Source organism: Cervus elaphus, chromosome 10, assembly GCF_910594005.1.
Source record: "Cervus elaphus chromosome 10, mCerEla1.1, whole genome shotgun sequence".
Lineage (NCBI taxonomy): Eukaryota > Metazoa > Chordata > Mammalia > Artiodactyla > Cervidae > Cervus > Cervus elaphus.
In genome coordinates this window covers 55,365,133-55,389,556 of record NC_057824.1, presented here as the reverse complement: position 1 = coordinate 55,389,556, position 24,424 = coordinate 55,365,133, and the positions used below count along the sequence as shown (strand labels likewise).

At 58.7% G+C, this 24,424-nt stretch overlaps 1 protein-coding gene across 2 annotated transcripts in view; it reads right to left on the bottom strand.

Moving 5' to 3' along the window:
* The window catches only part of PRKAR1B (protein kinase cAMP-dependent type I regulatory subunit beta), a 68,823-nt gene extending 52,325 nt beyond the window's left edge, over window positions 1-16,498 (bottom strand). Inside the window, exons 1-4 of one of the 2 annotated variants that reach the window (XM_043915504.1) lie at window positions 16,337-16,498; window positions 15,494-15,688; window positions 3,848-4,018; window positions 1,335-1,426 (exon numbers count right to left, since the gene is read on the bottom strand). In XM_043915504.1, coding sequence (XP_043771439.1) covers window positions 1,335-1,426; window positions 3,848-4,018; window positions 15,494-15,670 — 440 coding nt within the window. In that variant the 5' untranslated portion in view covers window positions 15,671-15,688; window positions 16,337-16,498. The remainder of the gene's footprint in view (window positions 1-1,334; window positions 1,427-3,847; window positions 4,019-15,493; window positions 15,689-16,336) is intronic. The other variant, XM_043915503.1, reaches the window with a different exon arrangement.
* Between the last annotated feature and the right edge of the window lie 7,926 nt (window positions 16,499-24,424).

The following is a 24,424-nucleotide window of genomic DNA, read 5'->3' as shown; positions in this document are numbered from 1 at the left end:
TTTAGAAAAACCAAATTTCTAGACATCATTTACTCTTTGATCCACATTGAAAAGTTTATCTTAAACAGGCAAATACTTTCAACGAGCCTCTGAGGACAGGCATGTCATCCAAACGCTGCGTGTCCTGAAAAACGCAGGAGCCAGGGAAGGAAAGCAGCCTCGTGACACGGCCCGGAGCATGCAGGGCAGATGCTGTGCTCCTCATGGGCGTGAGGCTCCACCGGGGCGTCCTCCCGCTCCGCCCAGGTTCAGCTGTGGCACAGAGTCAGCCCTGAAGGACTGCACCCAATGCCCCAAGGGCCCTCTCACCTGGGCGGCGGGGCACAAAACATTCCAGCTTTCCCTATTACTCACATGGTCTCAATTCTCAGGCAAAGCACCCCAGCGCCTTCAGACCTGGACCACTCCCTGAAGTAACCTGCATCCCCACCCCACATGCACCTCCTGGGGTAACCCACACCCCCACCCTCCATCCACCCCCTGGGGAAACCTACACCCCACGTCCACCCTCTGGGGTAACCTACACCCCACGTCCACCCTCTGAGGTAACCTGCACCCCCCTCCCCACGTCCACCCCCTGTGGTAACCTGCACCCTTGCCCCACGTCCACCCTCTGGGGTAACCTACACCCCACGTCCACCCCCTAGGGTAACCCACACCCTCGCCCCACGTCCACCCCCAGGGTAACCCGCACCCTCGCCCCACGTCCACCCCCGGGGTAACCCGCACCCTCACCCCACGTCCACCCCCGGGGTAACCCACACCCTCGCCCCACGTCCACCCCCGGGGTAACCCACACCCTCGCCCCATGTCCACCCCCTGCAGTAACCCACACCCTCGCCCCATGTCCACCCCCTGCAGTAACCCACACCCTCGCCCCACGTCCACCCCCAGGGTAACCCGCACCCTCGCCCCACGTCCACCCCCGGGGTAACCCACACCCTCGCCCCACGTCCACCCCCGGGGTAACCCACACCCTCGCCCCATGTCCACCCCCTGCGGTAACCCGCACCCTCGCCCCACGTCCGCCCCTTCCAGCCAGTGCTGCCGATCACCCAGCTCAGTCACCCTCCTTCAGGACCCCGTGCTGAGTGCACAGACGTGCTTCCACGCGCGCCCCCAGAAGGCAGCGCGTTCGGCCCTCTGCAAGCAGACGAGGTGTCTTTCTGTGACAAGGCCGGCCTACAGGCACTTCCGATCCTGACCCAGATTTGGGAGGCAGCCCAGGTGCACACAGCGCTTCATTTCCGGAGGCCACCCCCACCCCGAGCCTGTGCTCCCAAAGCCGACCCACGTGCCGTGGAGCGGGCGTCCCGCCAGCCCCCAACTCCTACCTCCGCTCATTGTCGTCCAGGTGAGAGAAGAGCACGTTCTTGGAGATGGCCTTGGCCAGCGCCGTCATGGTCTTGTAGTCCTTGGGGATGACCTGCGGGGAGGCCAGGCGAAGTCAGACCTGCGACATCCCAGGGCCTGAACCTGCCAGCCTCTCCGGGTACCAGCCTCTCTGGGTACCTGCTAGACCCCAAGAAATGTTGCTGCCCAGCCTGCAAGATGTGTCTACCAGTGATGGTAGACAGAAAACTTGAAATGTTAGCTGAGCGTCACAACTTTTTTAAATTTAAAAAGTAAAGAATAGAGAAGGAGCTGAGAGTGACCCAGAGCTGGCCTAAGTGTCACCGTGAACTCAGGGTCTTGGTGGACAGGCGCTGGGGGCCGCCAGAGCTTCTAAAAGACACTACGGACCTCTTGGCCCCTGGATTACCATGCCTTTTAAAATCTTCTTTCTTTCTTTGGCTTTTCTTCAGGTAGTAAGTACTTACTGAAGTACTTGAAAACTGGGGGAACAAAAGATAACGTGACCCAAGGCTGGCTCCACACTCCTAGCTGGTGATGGAGGGGGCGGGTAGGGGTCTGGACCCAGTTGGCCAAAATGTGGGTAAAAAGCCATCCCCATGCCCACCGGGACCAGCCCGCGGCACTCACGATGTGCTCCGTTGGTGACCAGCACCAGCATCTCCAACTCCAAGGTTCTTCCCTTAAAAGACACCAAGAGGAACTTCCCCCGTGGCCCAAAGCTTAAGAACCCGCCTCACAATGCGGGGGACGTGGGTTTGATCCCTGGTCAGGAGATTAACGTCCCACATGCCAAGGAGCAGCTGAATCCTGGAGCAGCTGCTGTCCGTGCGTGGCAGCTAAGACCTGAGGCAGCTCAATAAAGAAACGTTGTCTTAAAAAAGGACACCAAGGGGGAGGCTGACTGTGCCGTGACATGGCCCCGCCTCATGCTCAGCTGCCCCTCACTCTCTTCCAGGCTGGGGTAGGGGGGACGTCAGGACCCCCCAGGTGGGCGCACTATGTCTGAAACCACGGAACCCTTGTAAAAGGAGACCCCTGGGGGCCAGGACGGAGCCTCCTGAAAAGCCGCCTCAGGTCCAACCACTGTATAGCAGGTCAGACCTGCAATACTGAAGGCACCCCGCCCTCCTGCCACACCCAGGGTTGCCCCGGAGCACCCCCACCAGCTTCCCAGGGACTAAACCCACACATCCGTCCCCCCTCCTCAGCCCCCACCCGGGCCACACACAGGCGACCACTCCTCAGCCCCTCTGGTCGGGGACAGGTCCTCGGAGGAGGGCCGGCCAGTTACTCTGCAGAGCGTCCCTCCCTCTGGGTGTGTCTGGGGAACTCCGCGTTAGACATGAGTCCTGGGTTTCAGGAGAAAGGCCACAGGAGTGAAGTGTCCTGGTGGGCTTCTCAACTGCACTTTCACTGGTTTTATTCCCTGATAATTGGGAGGGCTGGGGGCAGGTGTGGTCACATGCAGACAGAGGTTCAGTTTTGTGAGATGAAAGCATCCTGGAGATGACAGTGATGACCGTGGCATGACAGTGGCTGAAGTGCCGTGGCCACTCTGTCCCCAGATCCCTATGTCGAAGCCCAAGGACCACGGCCTAGGGAGGGTCCCCAGGTTACAGGGTTCGGTGATGGGGCTTCGGGAGGGGGATGGCATCGGGGGAGGTTGTGGGGGCGGTGTCCCCAGGATGTGATCGGTGCCCTTGTAAGTCGAGACCCTGAGAGCTTGCTCCACACACGGCCCCCCAACTCGACCTGAAAACACGTGCAAAGGTGACGACTGTCTGGGGACCCGGGAAGAGGGTCCTCACCAGGAACCCACCCTGCCGGCACCTTGGTCTGGGACCCTGAGCCCCCAAGTTGTGACAGTATATGTCTTCTGTGTAAGCCCCCAGCCTCTTGCCATGGCGGCAGGAACAAACACAGGTGGTAAACCTTATGTTACTCACATTTTCCTAATTTTTGAAAATTTTTAATGGCCATAAACTATTTTTTAAAAAATTTTAAAAAGCAAAGCTAGCTGTAGAAATGCATAAGAGGGACTGACAGGTCCAAGGGGGCCTTGGGGGCCACGTGGCCACCAGCGCTGTCTCACCAGCCAGGCCCCTGACAAGGTAGAGGGGAGCCCTGCTCAGCGGGAGAGGAAGGGAGCTTGATGGCCAGGGTGTGGCGGGCTCCCTCCAGACAGCTCCGAGGTCGGGGTCCAGCCTGCAGGATGAAGCCAGGAGGACAGGAAAGCGTGGCCACAGACCCGGGGCTCCTCCCCCACACCCCACAACCTGGGTGGACCCACCCTATCCCCAGCCTATCGGCGTCAAGAACCATGGGCGGCAGGGGCCCCACGGGAGCTCAGGTAAGTGCGGCGCGAGGCTCAGGCTCAGCGGGGACCACAGGACCGCCCCCTCCGCCCCCCACCCAGGGAGGTCGGCGCAGCTCCGGGCTGTGGGCGGGGCGTGGGCGGGGCGGAGCACGCAGGGGGCCAGTCCAGGCCCACCTTCCGCACGTAGGACACCGCATCCTCCTCCGTGTACACCTCGGCGCTCACGCCGCCGCGCCGGTGCCGGGCCTTCACCACGGGATTGGGCGGCAACGGAGACACATCCTCGTCCTGCAAGTCCGACTGCGAGGCCGACTTCTGCTGAGCCAGGATCTGTCTGTTTTCTTCCTGGGGGGCAGGGGGGCAACAGGGAGGGGTGAGAGGAGAGGCCGTCGTGGCAGAACCCCAGAGTCGTCCAGGAGGCCGTGGGGTCCCGGGAAGGCAGGGGACCCTGAGCACCCTGGCCGGGCTCCTGTCCCGGACCCCACCCCCACCCCCCGCTCTCCAGCGCCCTAGGGGTGCCCCGTGCTGACCCCCGCCCCCCCCCCCCAGGACTCCCAGCCCACAGCTCTGCTGGCCATAGCACCCTGGCTCCGGGAGGCTTTCTGCTCATTCACACTTTGAGCAACGTGTCCTGGAACCAAATTCGAGTCAACCCAAGCCCCCAGCAAGCACGTGGGGTGCCCCCAGGCCCCAGGCTTCACCCTGAGGGCAGCGGTGCCCGCTGAGGCGCAGGAGACAGGAGTTGGGTGCATAACAGGGAGACAGACCCAAAAGCTACTGCTTTTTAAAAGCCAGGTTTACACACAGAGGCCCCCAAATCCAAAACGTGCAAAGGGACGTGGAGGTCTCCCATGGCTGACCCCACAGCCCCACAGCCCCAGAGTAACCTGGTGACCAGCTGGTCCCCAGATGGAGACGGGGCTTCCCAGCACATGGCCCGGGGCGGTCAGAGCAGCACAGGCTGAGCAGCACGGCTGACTCCACACAACTCTGCATCTACAGAGACCCCGAGGACAGATGCTTTACTCACGCCACCGAACATGGTGTTCATCCAAAACCCAGCATCCGCAAGGCTGGGCAGCAGCCCCAGTGCCTTGTGGGTGAGAGGGCTTCCCCGAAGGGCAGCCCTGGACACACCAGCACCACCGACTGCTCCAGAACTGCCTTCCAAGGTCACGCCTTGCTGCTCTCCTGTTACCATGACGACAGCCTTCCCATCCTCCCTGAGACTGGCATCAGTATTTCCCCGGAGCCAGGAGTCCCTGGGTTATGTGCCACCACTGCAGTTTACTGGGCGAGAGATGAATGCCAACACACGAGCAATGTGCTGCTGTTCCGTCGCTAAGTCATGTGCAACTCTCTCACAACCCGCCAGGCTCCTCTGTCCACAGGATGTCCCAGGCAAGAAAACTGGAGTGGGTTGCCATTTCCTTCTCCAGGGGATCTTTCCAACCCAGGGATCAAACCCAAGTTTCCTGCATTGGCAGGCAGATTCTTTACCACGGAGCCACCAGGGAAATATCATTTTCATTAGCTCTACTCAACATTAAGATTGTGGGTAAGGGCTTCCCTGGTGGTCCAGTGGTGAAGAACCCACCTGCCAAAGCAGGGGCCGTGGGTTCAATCCCTGGTCCGGGATGACCCCACGTGCCTTGGGGCAACTAAACCCGGGCACCGCGACTACTGAGGTCGCACTCTGCAACGAGAAGCTGCAGCTGGAGAGCAGCCCCTGACGCCACGACCAGGGCAAGCCCACCTGCAGCGGCCAGAAATGAACTAGAAACTGTTGGTAAGACCGTCCCGCGTTTACAGAAGTCATCACAAATGTCACCGACTGCTCCTGTAAACCATGAATTTTGACTAGAAATGTCAGCTGCATCTCAAGTGAGACACCCTGGGCCTTTGCTCTTAGAAAAATTATTAAAGACCAGAACAAGGGAATTCCCTGGGGTCCAGTGGTTAGGACCCCACGCTACCACTGCTGAGGGCCCAGGTTTGATCCCTGTTCGGGGGAACTAAGATCCCACAAGCCACGTGGCCGAAAAGAAAAAACAGTAGTCAGGCAGAAGTGAGTCGGTGGGACCCTGAAGCGACACCATGTAAAGGCCCCCAGGGTGCAGTGTGGACTGCCTAGAGTGACTCCCGGCTCTGCCGGCACCCAGAAGAGAGGAGTCAGCAGAGGTGCCCGGCCACCGCAGGACGTCCACAGAGTCCCGCCATGCAGAAGTGATCAGGCTCCATGGTGGTGGTGACCCGGGGCAGAGAGGTGGGAGCAGGTCAGGAGGAAATGACCCCAGGCTTCCTGCAGAAGCGAGGGGCCCGAGAGGTGATTGAGCAAATGAGGGGGCTTTGCTTCGATTGAAGTGAAACTCACACAACATAAAATTAACAGCCCATCGTCTTAAAAGTGTGCAGTTCTGTGGCCTTCAGGGCATTCTTAACGTTATACAAACATCACTAGCACCGAGATCCAGGTATCTCATCACCACCAAACACCTGCCAGACCCCTGCACCCTCCACCCAGGCCTGGCACTCACTAGCCCACCTGCCATGTCTGTGCACATGCCCCTTCTGGACGTTTCACGGGAGCAGTCCCACGGTGCGTGTCCATCCATGCCGGGCCCTCCCTCTCTGATGGTCTCCAAGGTACACATGTTGCTGAGGTGCCAGCTCGCCCCTCCTTTCCATAGCTGAGTCCACCTCCATCCTATCACATCTCAATGGCCCGTTCATGGCTGGTCGACAGGGACTGGGTTCACCCCTCGACTGCCATGGGTGTTGAGTGTGTGGGCGTGTGTCTCAGCACTGTGTGCCGTTCCTGGGGACACCCCGGGGCATCACGCTCAGCTCATGAAGAACCTCTGAGCTGTCTCCACTGGCCGCCCCGTTCCACGCTCCCAGCAGCACTGCAATCCCCAGGCACCCTTGCCACTTTCTGTGTTTTGGTTTGGTTTCGATCTGGTTGACCTGAGTGGGTTTGGGACACACTGACTTCACGATAATGGAGAGACCTGGCCTTGGGAGTGGCCCACAGCACTGTGGACAGAGGCTGACCCAGGCCCCCGGTCATGGCGAGGACCCGGGGCTCCCCAGGGAAGCCGCCAGAAGCCGCTTTTCTTCCAGGAAGCTGAGGTCCAGCCCTTGCTTTCCTGGACCCATGAGCAGCTCCGGCCGGGCACAGAGATGATTTTCCATCTTTGGCAGCAAAGGGTCAGATGAAGCAGGACACTGGTGGTTCAAAGCATGGAGCCACTTCGGGGGGGTTAAAAGGACCCGGGGGTTCCCAGGAGCCATGGCCCCCCAGGGCTCCTCCACACCAGACCGTTATTCCTGGATGACACCCCCCGCCCCCCGACCCGGGAGATTCCAGGAAACCCTCTGGCTCTCGGAGCTCCCCTTCCTGTCTCCCACATCCGGGCTGATGAGCTGTCTGGGCTGCAGGATGGTGGAGGACTCAGGGTCAGGACAGGCAGTCCAGGCCAAAGGCATCTTCATAACCAGAGTGTGGGAACGGCCTTCCCAGAAAGCTGCGGAATCTGCCCCTAACGCAGAGGCAGCTCCAGGGACCGTGTTCTGCCCCCGGGGCCAGGGTCTGCCTGGGCCGCAGTGTGGGCAGCTCATCTTCTGACCGGGTTTTTCCCACACGAGGGGGTGAAGTGCAGGCTTCCAGCCCGAGGGGAGACAATGACGGGGGGTCTAGGGAGACGCTACATGACTGAGCTCACCCCCCAACACCCTGCACGCCTGGGACCCTGGGACCGCGGAACCCCTCACCCCGCCCCCCACTCACTGGGCGGGAACACCGCCTGCCCCCTCACTTGCAGGAGAGTCCCAGGGTAAGGGGCGTGTCCAGGGCACCTGGTCACCCAGCCGCAGGGCAAGAAGAGAAACACAGGGCTTCGATCATTTATTGGGCACCTTCTGTATACAAGGCTTCATACACAAAATGCAACAGGGGAAAAGGGTGTGGTTCTGTCATGAAGGAGGTTACTGTCAGAGCTCGAACAGGACAGAGGCAGTGAGAGGGCTCAGCAAGATGACAGGTGAGCACCACTAAAGCCACCACGTGGCTTGTAAAGCCATGTACAAGGGGCTGTGCCAGCAATAGCAGGCTGTTAGACCATCCTCAGCAAGGAGTCAAGGAGGGCTTCCTGGAGGAGGTGTCTTCTGAGTCCACCCAGATGAGCAGGGCTGAACCAGGGAACGTGGGCAGATCTGAGTCCACCCCTCCCCACCCTCCCCACTCTCCTCCTCGACCCCCCTCCTCCCCCACGTGTGGCAAATTAGTGTACATCTCACAATGTGGCAGCCCTCTGGGATGTTTGCTTCGCCCGTCTCTTCAGAGTCAGACTCTGATTTTATTGTCTGCTGCTATTTCTTCGATTTCTGCTAGATTAGCTTCAGCTTTTATCCTTATTTTCCATGTTTCTGTCTTGCTTGCTTTCTCTCCTCCTATTTTCTCAGGTGGCATCTGGCAATGGGTTGAAAATGGTCCCTCAAAACTTCATATCCATGAAGAACTTCCGAGTGTGGCTTAATTGGGAAATAACTCTTTGCAGGAACAATCAAGTTAAGATGAGGTCATGCTGCATCGGAGTGACCCTAATCTAGCGACACACGTCCTTTTAGGAGGCAGTCTTGACACAGACACACAGGGATGAACATGGGACTGTCTGGTGAAGGGTCTGCCAGTCAAGGGCAGCCCCCGGAAACTGGGGGGCCAAGGGTGGACCCCCGTCAGACCCCCGAGAAGCAGGGGAGACCTGGGATGGACCCCCATCAGAGCCCCCAGAAGTAACTACCTTTGCCAAAGCCTTGATTTGGGGTTTCTGGGTTGCACAACTGAGGTAATAAATACCTGTTCTAAGCTGCCCACTTTCTTGTCAATTTGCTATGGCACCCGAGGAAACTAAAACACACAGCTCGTTAATTTCTCATCTTATTTTTATTTATCTTGTTTCCTAATGAGGCCACACATTCCCCTCTAGGCACCAATGTTGCTAGTCTCACAGCTTTGATACGTAATGCTGCTACTGGTGCTCAACCTAAATATCTCATAACTTTTTACCACGACAGTCTTCTTCTGCTGATGCACAGACAAAAGCTCGTTACTGATTTCCAAACATACGTAGAGGCTTCTGGCTCCTTCTCTTTTTTCTGGCTTTTTATTAATAATTTGTAACTTGATTGGATTGCAGTAAAAGAATTTGGTTTCTGAGTGAGAAAAAGACAAACCCGTCCTGGCATCCCTTGAGATAACAAGTCACACTGGGTACTTCATTCTCAAACTCTAAAGTTCTGATTCACACACATCTTGCTAGGGTAGGGTCTCTGATGTAACCCGATCGTGATCTCAGGAGACAGAGACGGGAAAAGGAAACCAAGCTCAGTGACAATGAGGCAGGCACCGTGTGCTCCCTGAGTCACGGCCCGCGGTGGCACACGCCCGCATGGAGTCATTGCTTCCCAGGGGGCTTCCCAGGGGGCTCACCAGCACGTCCTCGGCACCTGGGACAGTGCCGGCACGTGGAGGTGTTCAATAAAAACTGGCGGGATGAATGAATGAACGAGTGAAACCTTTTAGGAGAAGTGGCTTTATTATCAGTGGGTACTTCTGAGCTTCATAATTCTGTCTTAAAACACATCCTAAGGAAACAGTGAGAGGCGTCAACAAGGTATCTGTAGCAGAATGTCCTTGCAGGGCTTAAAAATTTTTTACTTCAACCAACAACAATAAGAGATTGCTTAAATCAAGTTAGAGATATCTATATAATAAAATACACTGCACCTTTAAATCATACTTTTAATAAATTTAGTAACTGTGTAAAGTTTGGTTTAAGACACCGAAAAGCAGGATTCAGAATTACGCACAGCCAGGGAATTCCATGGTGGTGCAGAGGTTAGGGCTGTGTGCTTTCACAGCGGAGCCTGGACTCTGCCCCTGGTCGGGGGGCTAAGATCCTGCAAGTCACATGCGAGGCCAAAGAAAAAAAATTGTATATAATCAAGAGAATGAAAAGACAAGACATGGACTAGGAGAAAATATCTGCAAAACAGATATATCTAAGACAGGATTCGTGTGCAAAATGTACAAAAAGCTCTGTGTGTGCGTGCCAAGTCGCTTCAGTCGTGTCCAACTCTTTGTGACCCCATGGACTGCAGCCCACCAGGCTCCTCTGTCCGTGGGATTCTCCAGGCAAGAAGACTGGAGTGGGTTGCCATTTCCTCCCCCAGGGGATCTTCCCGACCCAGAGAAGACTCTGGCATTGGCTGGCCAGTTCTTTACCACTAGCGCCACCTAGGAAGCTCTTAAAACTCAACAGTAAGATAACAAACCTGAATGGAAAACAGGCCAAAGATCTGAACAGATTTTCCTCGTAAGGAAGATCTGCAGATGGCAACCAAGCATGGGAAAGCTGCTTCTCCTCACGTGTCATCTGAGAAACACAAACTAAAGCAACAATGAGCTACCTGCAGGCCTGCGGGGATGACCAGAATCCAGGACACAGACGACAGGAACCCTCACCCATGGCCGCAAAATGCCTGGATGCAAAACGGGGCAGCCGCTCTGGAAGACACTCTGGTGTCTGTCTCCATGCAACACGGCAACTGCACTCCTGGTGTTTATCAAACGAGATAAACCTACATCACATAAAATCCCACACAGAGACGTTTATAGCAGCTTTCGTCCCAATTGCTAAAACTTGGAAACAGCCAGTCATTCAGCCGGTGATGAATAAATAAACTGGGGTTCATCCCGACAACAGAATATCATTAGATAATAAAAAGAAATGAGCTATTAAGTCATGAGAGGACCCAGAGAACGCTTCGGTGCGAATCACTAAGGGAAAGAAGCCAGTCTGAAACAACTACGTGCTGTGACCTTCCGGAAACCGCGGAGGCCGGGAAAGGACCGGCCGCCAGGCTTGGGGGAGGGAGTGGTGAACAGGTGGAGCACAGGGGTTTTTAGGGCCGCGGCGACTCTGCATGACGCTGTGATGATGGAGACACTCCACGTGCTTGTCTAAACCCAGAGAATGTGCACCATGAGGGAAGCTTCAGGTGAACTGTGGGCGCTGGTCAGTAATAATGGAGCAGGGCTGCTGGTCACTCCCTTGATCCACTGGTGCTCTGAGGCCCGTCTCAGCCCGGGCACATGGCTACCCACTGTGCTGCCAGACACACCTACACCCCAACCTCAGCTTCCCCCAAAGCCCACTGTCTCCACCGCCTTCCCCCAGACCTTGGGGCCAGCTGTCCAGTGCTAACAGGGCCCAGGACCCTCCCACGCCCACCCATAAGCCTGGAGACCCGGCCCAGCCCCTCTCCCCCACCTCTAACTGGTCTCCACACCCTCTTTATTCCATCTTCTCAGCCCGCTGACGTCTGCCTCTCCCGAACCCCTCCACGCAGCTAAGTGGACGTCTTAGCAGAGCAGGGGAGAAATCATTAGGGCCAAAGATATGAGGGCCCCACTTTTTCTTTTTAATTTCAGAGAGTTTGTCTTTTTTAAGCAGTCACAGGTTCACATCAAACATCGCAGGGAGGCACAGAGACTCCCAGCTGCCTCTGGTCCCCATGCACACACAGCCCCCGCCCCCGCCCTGCAGAACGGAGAGCGTGCTGCCCCACAACAGCCCCGGCCGCCCCCAACCGGATGCAGCCCACTGTCGGCCCCCGGGCTGCACGTGGACGCACCCCCCACCTTGGCTTCCCCGGTGGCCCCCTGCAAGGGAGGGCCTAGACTATCGATGTGCCAGGGGGTGGATGGCCCTTCCAAGAGGAGGTCAACGCCAGACCAGCGGATGGACACCTCTGTCCGCCACAGGCAGCACCGGCCACCAGCAAACACAGGGTGACCCTCCACACAGAGTCACCAGACGCCTTGGACGCCCAGCACAGACCACGGCCCTCGTCTCAGGAGCAGCCTTCTGTGCCCCGACAGGGTGCACCTCCATGGAAGCCACCGCCGGCTCTCCCGAAGCCCTGCCCGCCCATCACAAGGGAGACCCAGCGTGACTGCGGTCTCATCAAAGGCACAGAGCGAGCCTGGGTCAGCAGGCGTTTGACCAACGGACCAGAGGGAAGCCACCACCGCCCCAGGATCAGGAGACAGGGCCGCCGGACGAGGCGCAGGGCCACAAGGCAGCGCAGAGCAGCATCAGCGAGGGCGCGGGAGAGGGTGCAGCCTGACCACGGGCTGACCCGGCCCTCCGGGAGCAGACGGGCAGCAGGGACACATGCAGACGCTCAGCCCCGAGTCCTTCCTGATAAGCCTGCTACAAACCCGCTTATTTCTCTGAAATCATCTCCTCGGCATAAAGGTGCTTTCTGGAGGAAAAAAAAAAAAACTGAAAGCCATCAAACACAAAATGATGGAAAGAAAGTAGAACTACGACACATCCACAGGATGGAAAAACGGAACAGCCACGAGAAGCCACGGAAACGCTGCTCATGTGGACACAGGGCCACAGGAGTGCCCCTAAGGCCACTGAGATGCACGCTGAAAAGCGGCCAGAATGCTGAATTCTATGTCATGTATGTTTTACAATAAAAAATGCTATTAGGAAGAAAAACATCAGGGCTTCCGTGGTGGCCGGTGCTGAGGGGTCCTCCTGCCGGTGCGGGGGATGTGAGTTCGATCCCTGACCCGGAAAGAGTCTATGTGCTGCGGGGTGATGACGCCAGCGCGCCAGCCACTGAGGCCTGCACAGCCACGCTGCCAGAGACGCCCCGGACCCAGCGCACCGCGCTAGAGGGCAGCCTGCCCGCCGCCCCCGCAGGAAGCCTACACACAAAACAAAGACTCGGCACAGCCGGAAATAAATAAATGATAAGTTTGAATAAAAAAGAAATATCTAACAAAAAATGCACACATACACGATTATCCACATCTGTGTGTAAGCGCGTCCTGCAAGCAAGGAAACTCCTGGGGGAAACGTAGGGGTGGCACACGGGTGCGACTCCACCATCGCTCCTGCTCCATTTAAACCCACCAAATCCCAGAGCGGCTCCAAGGCTGTGCTTTGCGAGGGGATATAGACTATTCTGCCCCCTCAAGCTTCCACCTGAGAACAAACCCGCCTCCTCGCCGGCTCCCTCACTGAGGCCTGGGCGCCGGGCACCGCACCCCAGCCAGGGCAGCACCCCAGGAGCCAGGCCATCCCCACCGGCCTGTGTGGGCAGCTGCAGCCTCCGCGCTTATCAAGGCCACGGACATATGCTTCCCCCTCGCCACACAAGGGGAGAAACTCGTCCCTTCCCAGGCTTCTGGCCTGCCGGCCTCCTGCGGAGAGGGGCCCGGGACCAGGCCCCACAGCAAGAGCCTCTCCGACCGTGGTCACCCTGGTCCACAGGTGCAGCAGGCAGTGAGACGCCCGTGGGTTTGAGGACACCTCAGGGCACTTCGCGTTTGGGGATCTCGGGTCCATCTGAGCACCCACTGCAAATCCCAGGGACTCTCCCCAGTAAAATGTACCCGCTTGTAAAAGCTCGCAGGCAATTTCAGAGACTCCACCCAGTCAGCCTGGAGCCTGGAACCTTCAGGCCTTCAGGTCACCCTTCTCCAAACCTCAGTCCTCACCTGTTGAATGCAGGCTGGAAACTGCCCCTCCAGGCGAGAACTGTCAGTCAATCCTCCTAAACCTCTGTGCCCGCCAGGCCTCTCCCCCGCAGGCTCCAGACCCACAGCCTCTTTGATGACTCAGACCCTCCAAGGCATTTCTCTTATCTTTCTGTCCAACCCTGCCTCTCCCCACGGCCCCCTTCTTGGCAAGAGGCACCCCTTCACTCGGGACTCAGGCCAGTCCTAGGAGTCACGGTCCAGGCCTTGCTCCTCACCCTACCCCCATCCCCCAGCAGGACCAGGAAGGCCCCCCGAGCCTCTCATTCCACATCCACTCCCCCCAGGGGACAGAAGCACCCCCTCTCCCGCGAGGTGTAACAACACCAAGCGTCTCTGGCCACTGCAGATGCCCCTGGGGGCAAGAGGATCCCTCCCACTGGGACCCTCTGCTCAGGTCTCATTCTGAGGCCTCAGGTCTGGCCGGACCCTGCCTCTGGCCTCCAAGCAGGCTGCCTGCCTCCATCCTGCTGAGAGCTCACATCCCATGGGACACGTCACCTGGCTGGGGTCGTAGTGAACAAGTCGAGTCAAGAGGCACTGTCAGCGCCTGACTCTCCCCCTCACACGTGCCGGAAAATAGCACGCCCCCGCCCCTGCCCTCTGGGCGCCCACACCTCTCCTACACAGCGAGGAACCGAAGAAAAACAGATGAAAGCCACATGACCATGTTCAGCCACCAACTGAAAAACAGCTTTTCACACTAAATAAGCCAAAGCCATGGAGAAGGGCATGGCAACCCAACTCCAGTATTCTTGCCTGGCGAATCCCTTGGACAGAGAAGCCTGGCAGGCTAGAGTCTGTGGGGTCAAAAAGAGTCAGACACAACTAAGCAACTCTGCTCGCGCGCTGCGCCCACAGGCAAGCACAGCTAAAGCTGGCTAGGGTGGGTGGCCACAGCCACACCATCTGTTGGTGGGTCTTAAATTGATGCTCCCTTTGGAGAGACCCTGACCACACCAACAAGATCTCTGAAACCCAGTAAGTCCATCTTGAATTTCAGTAATTCCACCTCTAAACAATGCTACATGCAGAAACAGAAAAAAATCTATGTATGAATATGTTCATATGACATTACTTTCCAAAATAAAAAAAAATTTTTTTTAATTGGAAACAACTGTCCAATCGTGAGGAAAATGTTGAGAAAACTTTGGTGAATCTTCTCCACACAAACTACACAATCATTTATAGTGAGGACTATGAGGAATGTGTAATAAATGCACAACATAAAATTGCATCCATAACATGATTCCAACTTTGTTTCAAAACCACGATGAGCAGGGGGTATGGACAGGTGGGAAGAACTCCAGGTGATTTCTACTTCTTTCCACTTCTGAACTTTCCAAATTTTCTTTAAAAGGCATGTATTACATAAAAATGTGCTTTAACGAGTTGTTTCAAAGGGAAGAAATAAATCCATTCCTCTGGGTTAAGGCTCTCTGTCTACAGGGGCCCCCATCAGAAGTAAAACACTGCGGGGCTCGGGGACACAGACGTGATTAAAACAGAGCTGGGCCCCAACTGGGATCCCGTTCAGTCCCCAGGAGGGGCGGGCAGTGTCAGACAGGTCCTGACACAAGGACCTGGGAGGAGCCTGGGGTGACCCCAGAGAGAGTGCCTGGGGTGGGGGATGAGGGGGAAGAGACAGGGGATGAGGGGGAAGGTGGGGGGGATGAGGGGTGAGGGAAGCTGCTCGAGGGTCCTCTGGGGCTCCTGCCCATCTCCTGCTCCCAGCCCCCGCCCACACCAGGAACCAGGAGGAGTGAAGGGGGTCATCCAGGCAGGAGGGAGCGGGGTGGGCAGCCACGGGTCTGAGGGGCCCGCACGCCTGGTCTCAGGACTGCGGACCCTCGTCAGGCTGACCTCTGCAGCTCCACCGCGTTCCTCGGTGGCCCGTTAGCTTTCACCCTGAGCGCAGAGCGCATCTCTGACGGCCCCTGAGTTGAGAACTGCTGGTGACCCCACAAGCAACAGTCACAACCACCACTTCCCAAACGATCCCAAGCCTTCCGGGGGCCCCCCTGAGAGCCTGAGCCGCGAGAGAAGATGGGGTCCTGTGGGGGCGTGAAGCCGCCGGGCCTCCTAGGGGCTGCAGAGCGCGGCTCCGGCGCGTGCTGAGCACGTAGGGGTGGGAGGGAGGCCGGGGGAGCCCGCCGCCCGACACCCCGCCCGCGGGGACCAGGCCCGCAGCCACTGACCTTCTCCAGCCTCTCGAAGTGCTCGCGCAGGAACCGCATGGGGCGCTCGGGCTTGGCCAAGCAAAGCTGCACGATGCAGTCCTTGAGCACCTGCTGGATGCCGCGCCTCTGCACGTAGAGCTCACAGGCCCGCAGGCCGTCGTCTTCGTCCAGCTGCTGCGCCCCCGGCGCGGCCATGGCGACGCGCGGCGCGTCCTGCGGGAGAGGCGAGTCCGCAGGCCGCGCGCCTCCACAAAAGCGCCCGGGCCTGACCCGGCCTGGCGACCGGGGCGTTTGCCCTGCCAGAGGCCCCTCGTCCTCGAGGCAAAGCTCACCTCTAGGCAGATGCTCGCGGGGGCGCGTGGGGGCCCGCCAGGGCCGGTGGGGAAGCGGGGAAGCGGGGCGGCCGGCCTGTGCGCGCAGCCGGCCAGTAAGGGGTCTCACGTGCGACCATCCCTCCCCTCCCCGGACCTTCCTGGCTAGAGGGCCTCCCGCGAGCTCCCGGGGAGATGATGGGGGCGGGGGGCGCGGTTACACGGTCCGCAGCAAAAGGAAGGGAAACGGGAAAGGAACGAAGCCAGGAGCCGGGCCTCCCGGGAAGACGAACCCGGAGAACAATGGCAGGGCCGCGCGTCCGGCCCGCGCTCGGCCAGGTCACAATGACAGCTCGGAACCCGGCCTGCCGGCCCGCGCTGCACGCAACTCGGCGACCCCGGCCCCCGCGCCCCCTGTCCCCGCGCTCAGACCACCGCGGCACCATGGCCCGGGTCGGGCTAAGAGGCGGGGGCTCCCCCAGGGCCCACGCTTCCCGGTGCCTCCGGACGGCCGAGGGCTCCAGCGCTGACCCTCCCCAGCCCCGCGTACCTGGATGCGCGGCGCCCAAGGCCGGAGGTGGCTGCGCGGGGACGCGGGCACGGCGGGCGAGCGGTCCCGCACTGCAGCGGCGCCGCCTTCCGCCCGCCCCCGCGCCGCGCCGCGCGGTCCACCCTCCTACCGGCCCACCCCCAACCCCCTCTCCCTGCCGCCCAGATCTCCCGCCTGGGCAAACTACCCCTGCCCCCGCTCCCCCTCCCGTCCCGCCTCCTCACCCTCACCCCAGACATGCAGGCTGACAAGCCCCACATTTGACAGACCGACACATATCAGTGTGCTGCTGCGCTGCCAGGAGGACCACCACGACCGCCCCCACGCGCCTGCCTCACACCTTCACCCCCCCAATGGAGGCTCGATTACCCAGCTTGCCCATCTGGCTGGTGGCAGCCCCCTGGGGCCTTGGGGGTGATGGTGAGCACCCCCCCCCAACCTTCACACCTGGGTGTCACCTCTGGGTCACAGGGCCTGCACTGGTGGCCCCTGATTAGGGGCACCAGCTTCACCCAGATTGGGGGGGGGGGGGTCATCACAGGGTCACTCTAAATTCTTCCCCCAGCCCAGGGGTCCCAGAAGTCAGAGGCCAGCACAGCCCCTAAGCCTCCAGCCAGGCTGGCAGCAATGGGAGTCAGTCGCCTGTGTTTTCCAGTTGCCTAACAGCTCGTTTTGGAGAAGGAAATAGCGACCCATTCCAGTGTTCTTGCCTGGAGAATCCCATGGTGGAGGGGCCTGGGGTGAGTCCTGCCAGAGGGTCGCAAAAGTCGGACGTGACTTAGCAACTAAACCACCACCACCACCATCACGTTTTGCCCCCGTTCTGCCTGGGTAGTGGCAGAAATGTCATTTCAGGCAGTTGGGGGTCCCCACCCTTTGCCTGGAGGCTTCCCAGACGGTGCTAGTGGTAAAGAACCCTCCTGTCAATGCAGGAGATCTAACAGATGCTGGTCCAATCCCTGGGTCAGCAAGATCCCCTGGAGGAGGGCACGCAGTCCACTTCAGTATTCTTGCCTGGAGAATCCCACGGATGGAGGAAGGTGGCCTGGTGGGGAGGGTGACAAAACCGGGGGCCAGGTTTCACATGACAGACTTCTGTGGGAGGCGTACGCTCCAGGGCAGGCTTCTGTTCTCAGGGCCTCCTGGGTGCTCCCGAGATCTGTGTGGGGCCCTCCCCCGCATGGTCCGCGGGAGGGGGACCCTCTCTGAGGATGGCCTTTGGACCCCAGCACCCCCCCACCACACACACACACCCTTAGCTGGATGCTTTGCCCGGGCAGAGAGCCCCCGGACCGCGGCTGGCAGACCAGGTGCAGTGGCTGGCAGGCAGCTGGGTGCCTGGCCCCCCAGAACCTTGCTCCCCGGCCCCTCTCAGCTGGGACTGAATGAGCCCCATGCTCCCGCCACCACGGGGGCAGCCCCCACCAGCCTCTCCCCTCAGACCCTTCCAGGCCCCTTGGGGGCCTATCTCAGGGGCCCCCACATCCAGGGCCTGCAGGTGGGCTGCCCTAAGAGCCCTGCCCCAGCAGTCCAACCTCCTGGCAAGCCCCCTCATTTCTCCTGGGGCCCCAACCCCCTTCACCGGTCACTTGGGTGGAAGGGAAACACTTCCCATTCATCCAGGCACTCACCGCTTTGAGGCAGGGAGCCAGGGGCCCTCAAACCAGGCCCGGCCTCCCCATGTCCAGAACCGGGTGGCACTGACTGGTTGTTGCTGCTGTTGAGAGGCTGAATCGTGTCCGACTCTTGCGACCACATGAGCTGTAGCCCCAGGCCCCTCTGTCCGTGGGATTCTCCAGGCAAGAATACGGAGTGGGCTGCCACTTGCCCCTCAGGGGATCTTCCTGACCCGGGCACAGAGCCCACATCTCCTGCACTACTGCTGAGCCGCCAAGGCAGCCCAGCTCATGTTCCCAGTGATGGCACAGTGGTCCCTCGCAGCTGATCCAGGTGCCTCCACCCTGAACTACACAACCCACGCCCCTTCCCGTGAGATGGGGGGTGAGCACAGGGCCCATTAGGGAAGCCGACTAGACCGCGGGTGGCCAGTGCCCTCGCGTGGGGACAGCAGGGATGCCCCGCCTGGAGCAGGGTCAGGGAGCTGAGTGGACCAGTGTCGCCACGCACAGCTGGGTCAAGGTCCTTACCTCGCTGGGCTGGACAGTGACAAGCCCTGGTTGACTGGGCGTCCTGAAGACGTGAGGCGGGGATCATGTCGTCGGTAAACGTCCCCACAAGCTGTGCTGGCCTGTGTGTCCCCTCCAGCCCTCCTGCTTTCCCCACAGAAGGGCTGCTCGTGCCGCAGCTCGGGGTCCTCACCCCGCCCTGGAGCCTGAGTCTCCACGTCTTGCAAAGGTCCAGCTTCAAAACCACCTTATTTTCCAACCACCTGCTCCCCCGCCCCAGACTCCTGGTGGTGACAAGTCCAGTTCACCTGCCAAGATTCAACAGGGACATTGCTTCTGTGAGGAACTCTCCCTGCCTGGGGCCCTCACACCTGCAGGCCAGCTTGAGCCCTTGGGGGTGCCGCCGGGGTCTCCCTGCAGCCCTGGCTCTGTGCCAAGCGAGCCGGAGGCTGATTGCTGAACCTGCCCCCTTCTCTGGCCCCTGCTGTGCCGAGCACCCCAGGGAGTGTGGACGCTGCGCATCTTGTCCTTTAGGCCCTAAGGGGCAAGGAGACAGACGTGGGTACCTGCCCAGGCGAGGGAGGTCTCAGTACGTCCCCCGGCCCGGGGGTGCTGAGCTGGGCTTGGCAGGCAGACTTCTAGGTGGGTCCTGCTTCCTCACCAGCAACAGCGTGGGGGCCGTCGGGGGCTTCACCTGGAAGACCCTCCAGTCTCCCGCCTGTGGGCGTGGAGGTGGGCGTGGCTGCCAGCACCTGCTGACGGGGAACCAAAGGGACCCACTGGGATGAGCAAGAAGCAGGTGATCAGTCCAGTGACCGCAAGGCTACCAGTTACAGCTCGTCCAGCCACGTCCCTCCTGGTGGGGCTGGGGGGATGGTGGCAAGCTCAGCCCCCTGCACAGAGCAGAGCCGTCAGGCCTGTGCGGGTGCAGAAGAGGAGCCCAAGCAGGAGCCTGAGGGGAGGGACCCGTCCTGGAGCTCGGGGTAGGGGTCCGAGAGGCGCAGGCCACCCAAGGCGCGGGCCCCCAGGGAAGGACAAGCCCAGGCCTCCAGGGTTGCTTTCAGGGGACACACCCGAGCCCTGCTGGACTCCTGACCCACTGACGCAAGATGATCAGGAGTGTGAGGCCCTACGTTTGTGGTGACTTCCACAACATCTGCAGAGGACAAAAGCAGGGACACCCGCGGGCGGCAAAGGTCTCCTGTCCCCAGTGCCCCAGGCCCTGGCCCCCTCATCTGTGCCTGGTGAGGTCCTTCCTCTTCATCCCCGCCGTCCACAGGTTTCCTGCCCTCAGCTTTGTGAGGAGGGGCTGCTGTGGACGCCGGGACCCCGAGCGTCCCACAAGAACCGGCCGGAGGAGCTAATGAACAGACCGACCAAGCACGCTGGCTCGCAGCGGTTTATTGTGCTGGTGAAATGACACAGTCCAGGACACTGAACGGGGGCTCCTGGAACAGACCTGAAGTCACTCCTTCCTGCCCTGACCGGGTCTTTAAAATCCATTCGGAGGAGAAGGTTCCCTCCCGACTCCTGCCTATACAGTTGGGGCAGTTCCATCACATTTCGGCTTAAACGTAGAGAATTTCAAAGTTCTACCATCATGTCAAGGTACATACCCAGTGTCAACTCAGTCACTTCAAGTGTCCAGTGCTATGAAATGGTCAAAACTGCAACCTGATTTAAAGTGTTTTCCCTCATCCAGCCGGGCCGAGGCCAGGGACCAGACTGGGAAAAAGGAGAAGTTTGCGTTCTTCCTCTCCCTTGAGCGGCCACCCCACCACAAACTTGCCAACTGGGCTTCGCCGCCTATTGCATCGGGACAGCCTCTGGCAGCTAGGATGCCCAGACCCCAGCCACCGCACCAGCCTCACTGCCTCAGGGAAGCGGGACGCAGATTCACGGCCCCGTGTGGAGGCGGCTCTCACCACATGGATGCGCACGCACACGCCTCGGGTGGTGTGTACCCACCCGTCCCAGGCTCACCCTCTGGCCGCTGTGAACAACGGGGGCAGACCCGAGAGCCCGCCCCTCCCCTCCGTCCCCTGCCCCCCCGCCCCGATTTCCCTTCTGCACCCGCGTGTAGAATTGGCAGGTCACTTGCTAATCCTGTTTAATTTTTTTAGGAACCACAGGGTTCCTCGGTGGCTGCACTAGCTTACATTCCCACCACTGAGGCTCAGGGTCCTAATTTCTCCACATTCTTCCAAATGTCTACTCACCTGATTTGAGCATTTCTGCTTCTGCCATCCACGTCTCTCTCTTATGTAGCTTCCTGTTCCTGTTTCATGTTTTCTCGCCTTTCTAGGCACGGTCTGTCTAAGTACTGGCCCCTCTGTCCTACTGCCCCTGTTTATTCAGTCTGGAAGGACATCTGGGGACGGGACAGGAGGCTGGACTCCCCTGAGCGCTCACAGAGCCACCACCTCAGTCAGGAGGCTCAGGCACCATCACTATAAGAAGCTCCCTCGCCACACTGGTGCGGTCACACCCAGCCCATGCCCCAGCCCCGGAGACCACTCCCGGGGCCTCCACTCCCACAACTGTCATCTCAGGACTGTTTACAGGGACTCAGGCAGTCAGTGTCTCGTCGTGACTGTCTTTTACTCATCACACCCGCTGAGTGCACTCAGAGGTGCACCCGCGTCTCTGCCTGTATCAACAGTCCTTCCTCTTTGTTTCTGAGTAGAACTGAGTTAACGTCCACATGTAGAGTCTGTTACTGATTTTTATGCTCTGACTTCACTTCCTTCACGTTTGTCAAGGTCTGTTTTATGGCCCAGGATCCACACGGTCTACTCCGGCACGTCTCCGGGCACTGTGAACAGCGTGCACTACGTGCCTATTGGCTGGAGGGCTCCATGAGTGTCCACTGATCCCTCCGATCGACAGTGTTCTGTGTCCTTTCCGAATGCCCAGTCGTCCCAGCAGCGGTGAGGAGTGGGAGCCGAGGCCCCACCTGAAACTGGGGGGTTTGTCTCTCTCACTGCAGCTCCACCAGTGTTTGCTCTGTGTATGTTAAAGATCTGCTTGGGTCGTAAACATTGCGATTGCTATGTACCTGCCTGCTGGGCTGATCCTTTTATTGTTATACAATCGACCAGTTTTTCCCCTGGAAATTCCCCTTGCTCTGACGTCTACCTTGGCTGACGGTCATCATTCTACTTTTTCAAAAAGAATGTTTACATGATAGATCTTTTCCCATTCTTTTTCTTTCCGCCTCCCCATGTTATCACAGTTGAAGAGAGTTTCAGCGTGTGACAGACAACGTCAAGTTGGGTCACAGGTTTTATTCCTCCTGCGAATCTGTGTGTCTTCTCACTGGTGTGTACACGCCATTCACATCTGCAGTAACTGCTGATAATCAGTGCTCAAGTGGCGCTTGTCCTCTCTCGTGCCAGTGTGGGGTACCTGGGTATCCGTCAGAATTCCACTGGATGGCGTGCTGAGTGCATCGCTGTCGACGTCTGTGAGCGGCGCTCTACACACTCCCGTGTGCGCATGCAGTCATCAGTCCAGGGGCACCGATGTTCCTCCACGTCGTGTGGTGCAGAATCCTCCCTCCACTGCTCTCACTTCTCTCACACAGAGTACCCTGGTTTGCTGCGACCATCAGATGTTAAAAAACGTGCCACTTCCTTCTGGCCACTGTGATTTCCAGCAAGAAATCTCTCGTTCATACTCACGTCCCTCTGGAGGCAAAACAGCATCTCTCTCTGTTTTCACACTTTTTTTCTGTCATTTGTTTTCAGAGATTTAATTACGATGTGTCTTGATAAGGGTTTTTAGAGGGCTTAGCTCTTCCCTGGTGGCTCAGATGGTAAAGAATCCTCCTCCAATGCAGGAGACTCGGGTTCCATCCCTGGGTGGGCAAGATCCCCTGGAGAAGGGAAGAGCTACCCACTCCAGTATTCCTGCCTGGAGAAGTCCATGGACAGAGGAGCCTGGGGGGCTACAGCCACGGTGACACAGAGTCGGACACGACTGAGCGACGAACACTACACGCCGGCCTACATAGGCCTCAGTCAGTCTGTTGTGTCTATGGGTTTGTCTTTCGCCAAATTCAGGAAGTTTCTGGCCGTTATTCCTTGCAGCGCTTTGCAGCCCACATGCTCCCTCCTCTTGCTCCGGGTCTCTGGTGACTGAGGCTGTGTGTCTCTTCTTTTTCAGTCTATTCTCTGCTGCTTAGATCGAGCAGACTCTACTGCTTTATCTGTGAATCTCCTGATTCTCTCCTTCATCCCCACTTTGTTATCACGTCCATCCATAGTGGGCAGTGGTCACCGTGTCTATTACACTCTTATGGCTACTGTATCTTCCAGTTCTGTAATCTTCATTTGGCGCTGGGTGGGGGGGGTCACACTGGGAACTTCAGTTTGCTGGTGACTCTGTGGGCTGTCATCTAGGGCACGCATTGCAAAGGCTCCTGCCAGTTCAAGGCCCCGCAGGCACCCGGCCACTGAGAACAGATGCTGAGGCAGCCATCTGTCCTCTGGCAGTGGCCAAGCTACAGCCCCCATGGCCTGCCGGCAGGTCTGGGTTACAGCCCCCTCTAGCGCCTGTTCCAGGAAACTAGAGGCCAGAAGAGAAACCCCTGGGTCGCCCCACAGCTGCTCCTCCAGTGTGGAGTCCCCAGTCAGTTTGCCCCCTTCTCTCCAGCTCAGATCCTCCCCCGTTGTCCGCTGAACTAGCTGCAAGGTGTTCAGTTGTAACTGGGCGGGGGAGTAGCCGGGAAAGTGAGTCTGCCCCACCTCTGAAGCAGAGGATCCCAGCACCCTCACTTCAGTGCTGACGCTCTCATCTCGACCACAGCCAAGGCCTTCCCAGCAGCCTCACGTGGCGTCTGCCTGGCTCCCTTCCAACCCATTCTCTGACAGCCAGAGTAGTCTCCTACAAACACAAACCTCCTAGTGAAACCCTCCCACCTCAAACCCTCCCTTGTGTCCCCCACCGGGACCCAGAGGACCCTGCTCCCCCTGGATGCCCTGGCTTCAGCCGAGGGGTGGAACGGTGTCAGGCCCCCTCCCTGTATCTGTTCCTGTGGCTGCGGAAAGACAGTGCTATAAGCCTGGCAGCTTAAACAAGAGAAATTCTGGACGTTCTGGAAGCCAGAAGTCCGAGATCATAGTGTCGGAGCCTGGTTCCCCTGCGAGCTGTGAGGAAGTCTGTCCCAGGCCACTCTCCTGAGCCTGCAGACACCCCACCTTCACGTGCTTCTCCCTGTGTGCTTGTCTGTCTCCAGTCTCCCCTTTTCATGAGGACACAGTCAAACGGATTAGGGCCCACCCTAAAGATACCCTAACTTGATGAGTCTCTATGGCCCTATCGCTAAGTAACATCCCCTTTTGAGGCCCAGGGCGGGGAGGGAGGGTCAGGACTCCACCACGTGAACTCTGGGGGGCACAGCACAAGTGAGCGGCCACACTGCCATCGCAGGCCTCTGTGCGTGCTGTCCGCCCCCCAGTTAACTGCCCTGTGCTGTGTGCTCAGCCGCCCAGTCGTGTCCAACTTTCTCCCCGTGGACTGTGGTCCGCCAGGCTCCTCTGTCCATGGGACTCTCCAGGCAAGAACACTGGAGAGAATCGCCATGCCCTTCTCCAGGGGATCTTCCCCACCCAGGGATGGAACCCAGGTTTCTGGCACAGCAGGTGGATTCTTTACCATCTGAGCCACCAGGGAAGTTAACTTTTATGAGAGTTAACTATTACTCACCCTTTATATACCACCACAGCCGTCACACCAGGAAGCCTTCCCAGTCTACACCAAGTTCCTTGGCCTTCATCCCTCATGCTGATTAACCTGCCACCCAGTAGACCAAGACCCAAGCCGGCAAGAACAGGCTGGCCCGACCCGGGCCTGCAGGAGACGTTAGGGTCACAGAAGCCACTCGAGGACACGAAAGGGCACGACCACACGCCTCACCGAACACAGGTTCGCAGGAGCCAACAGATCGGGACCCAGCCGG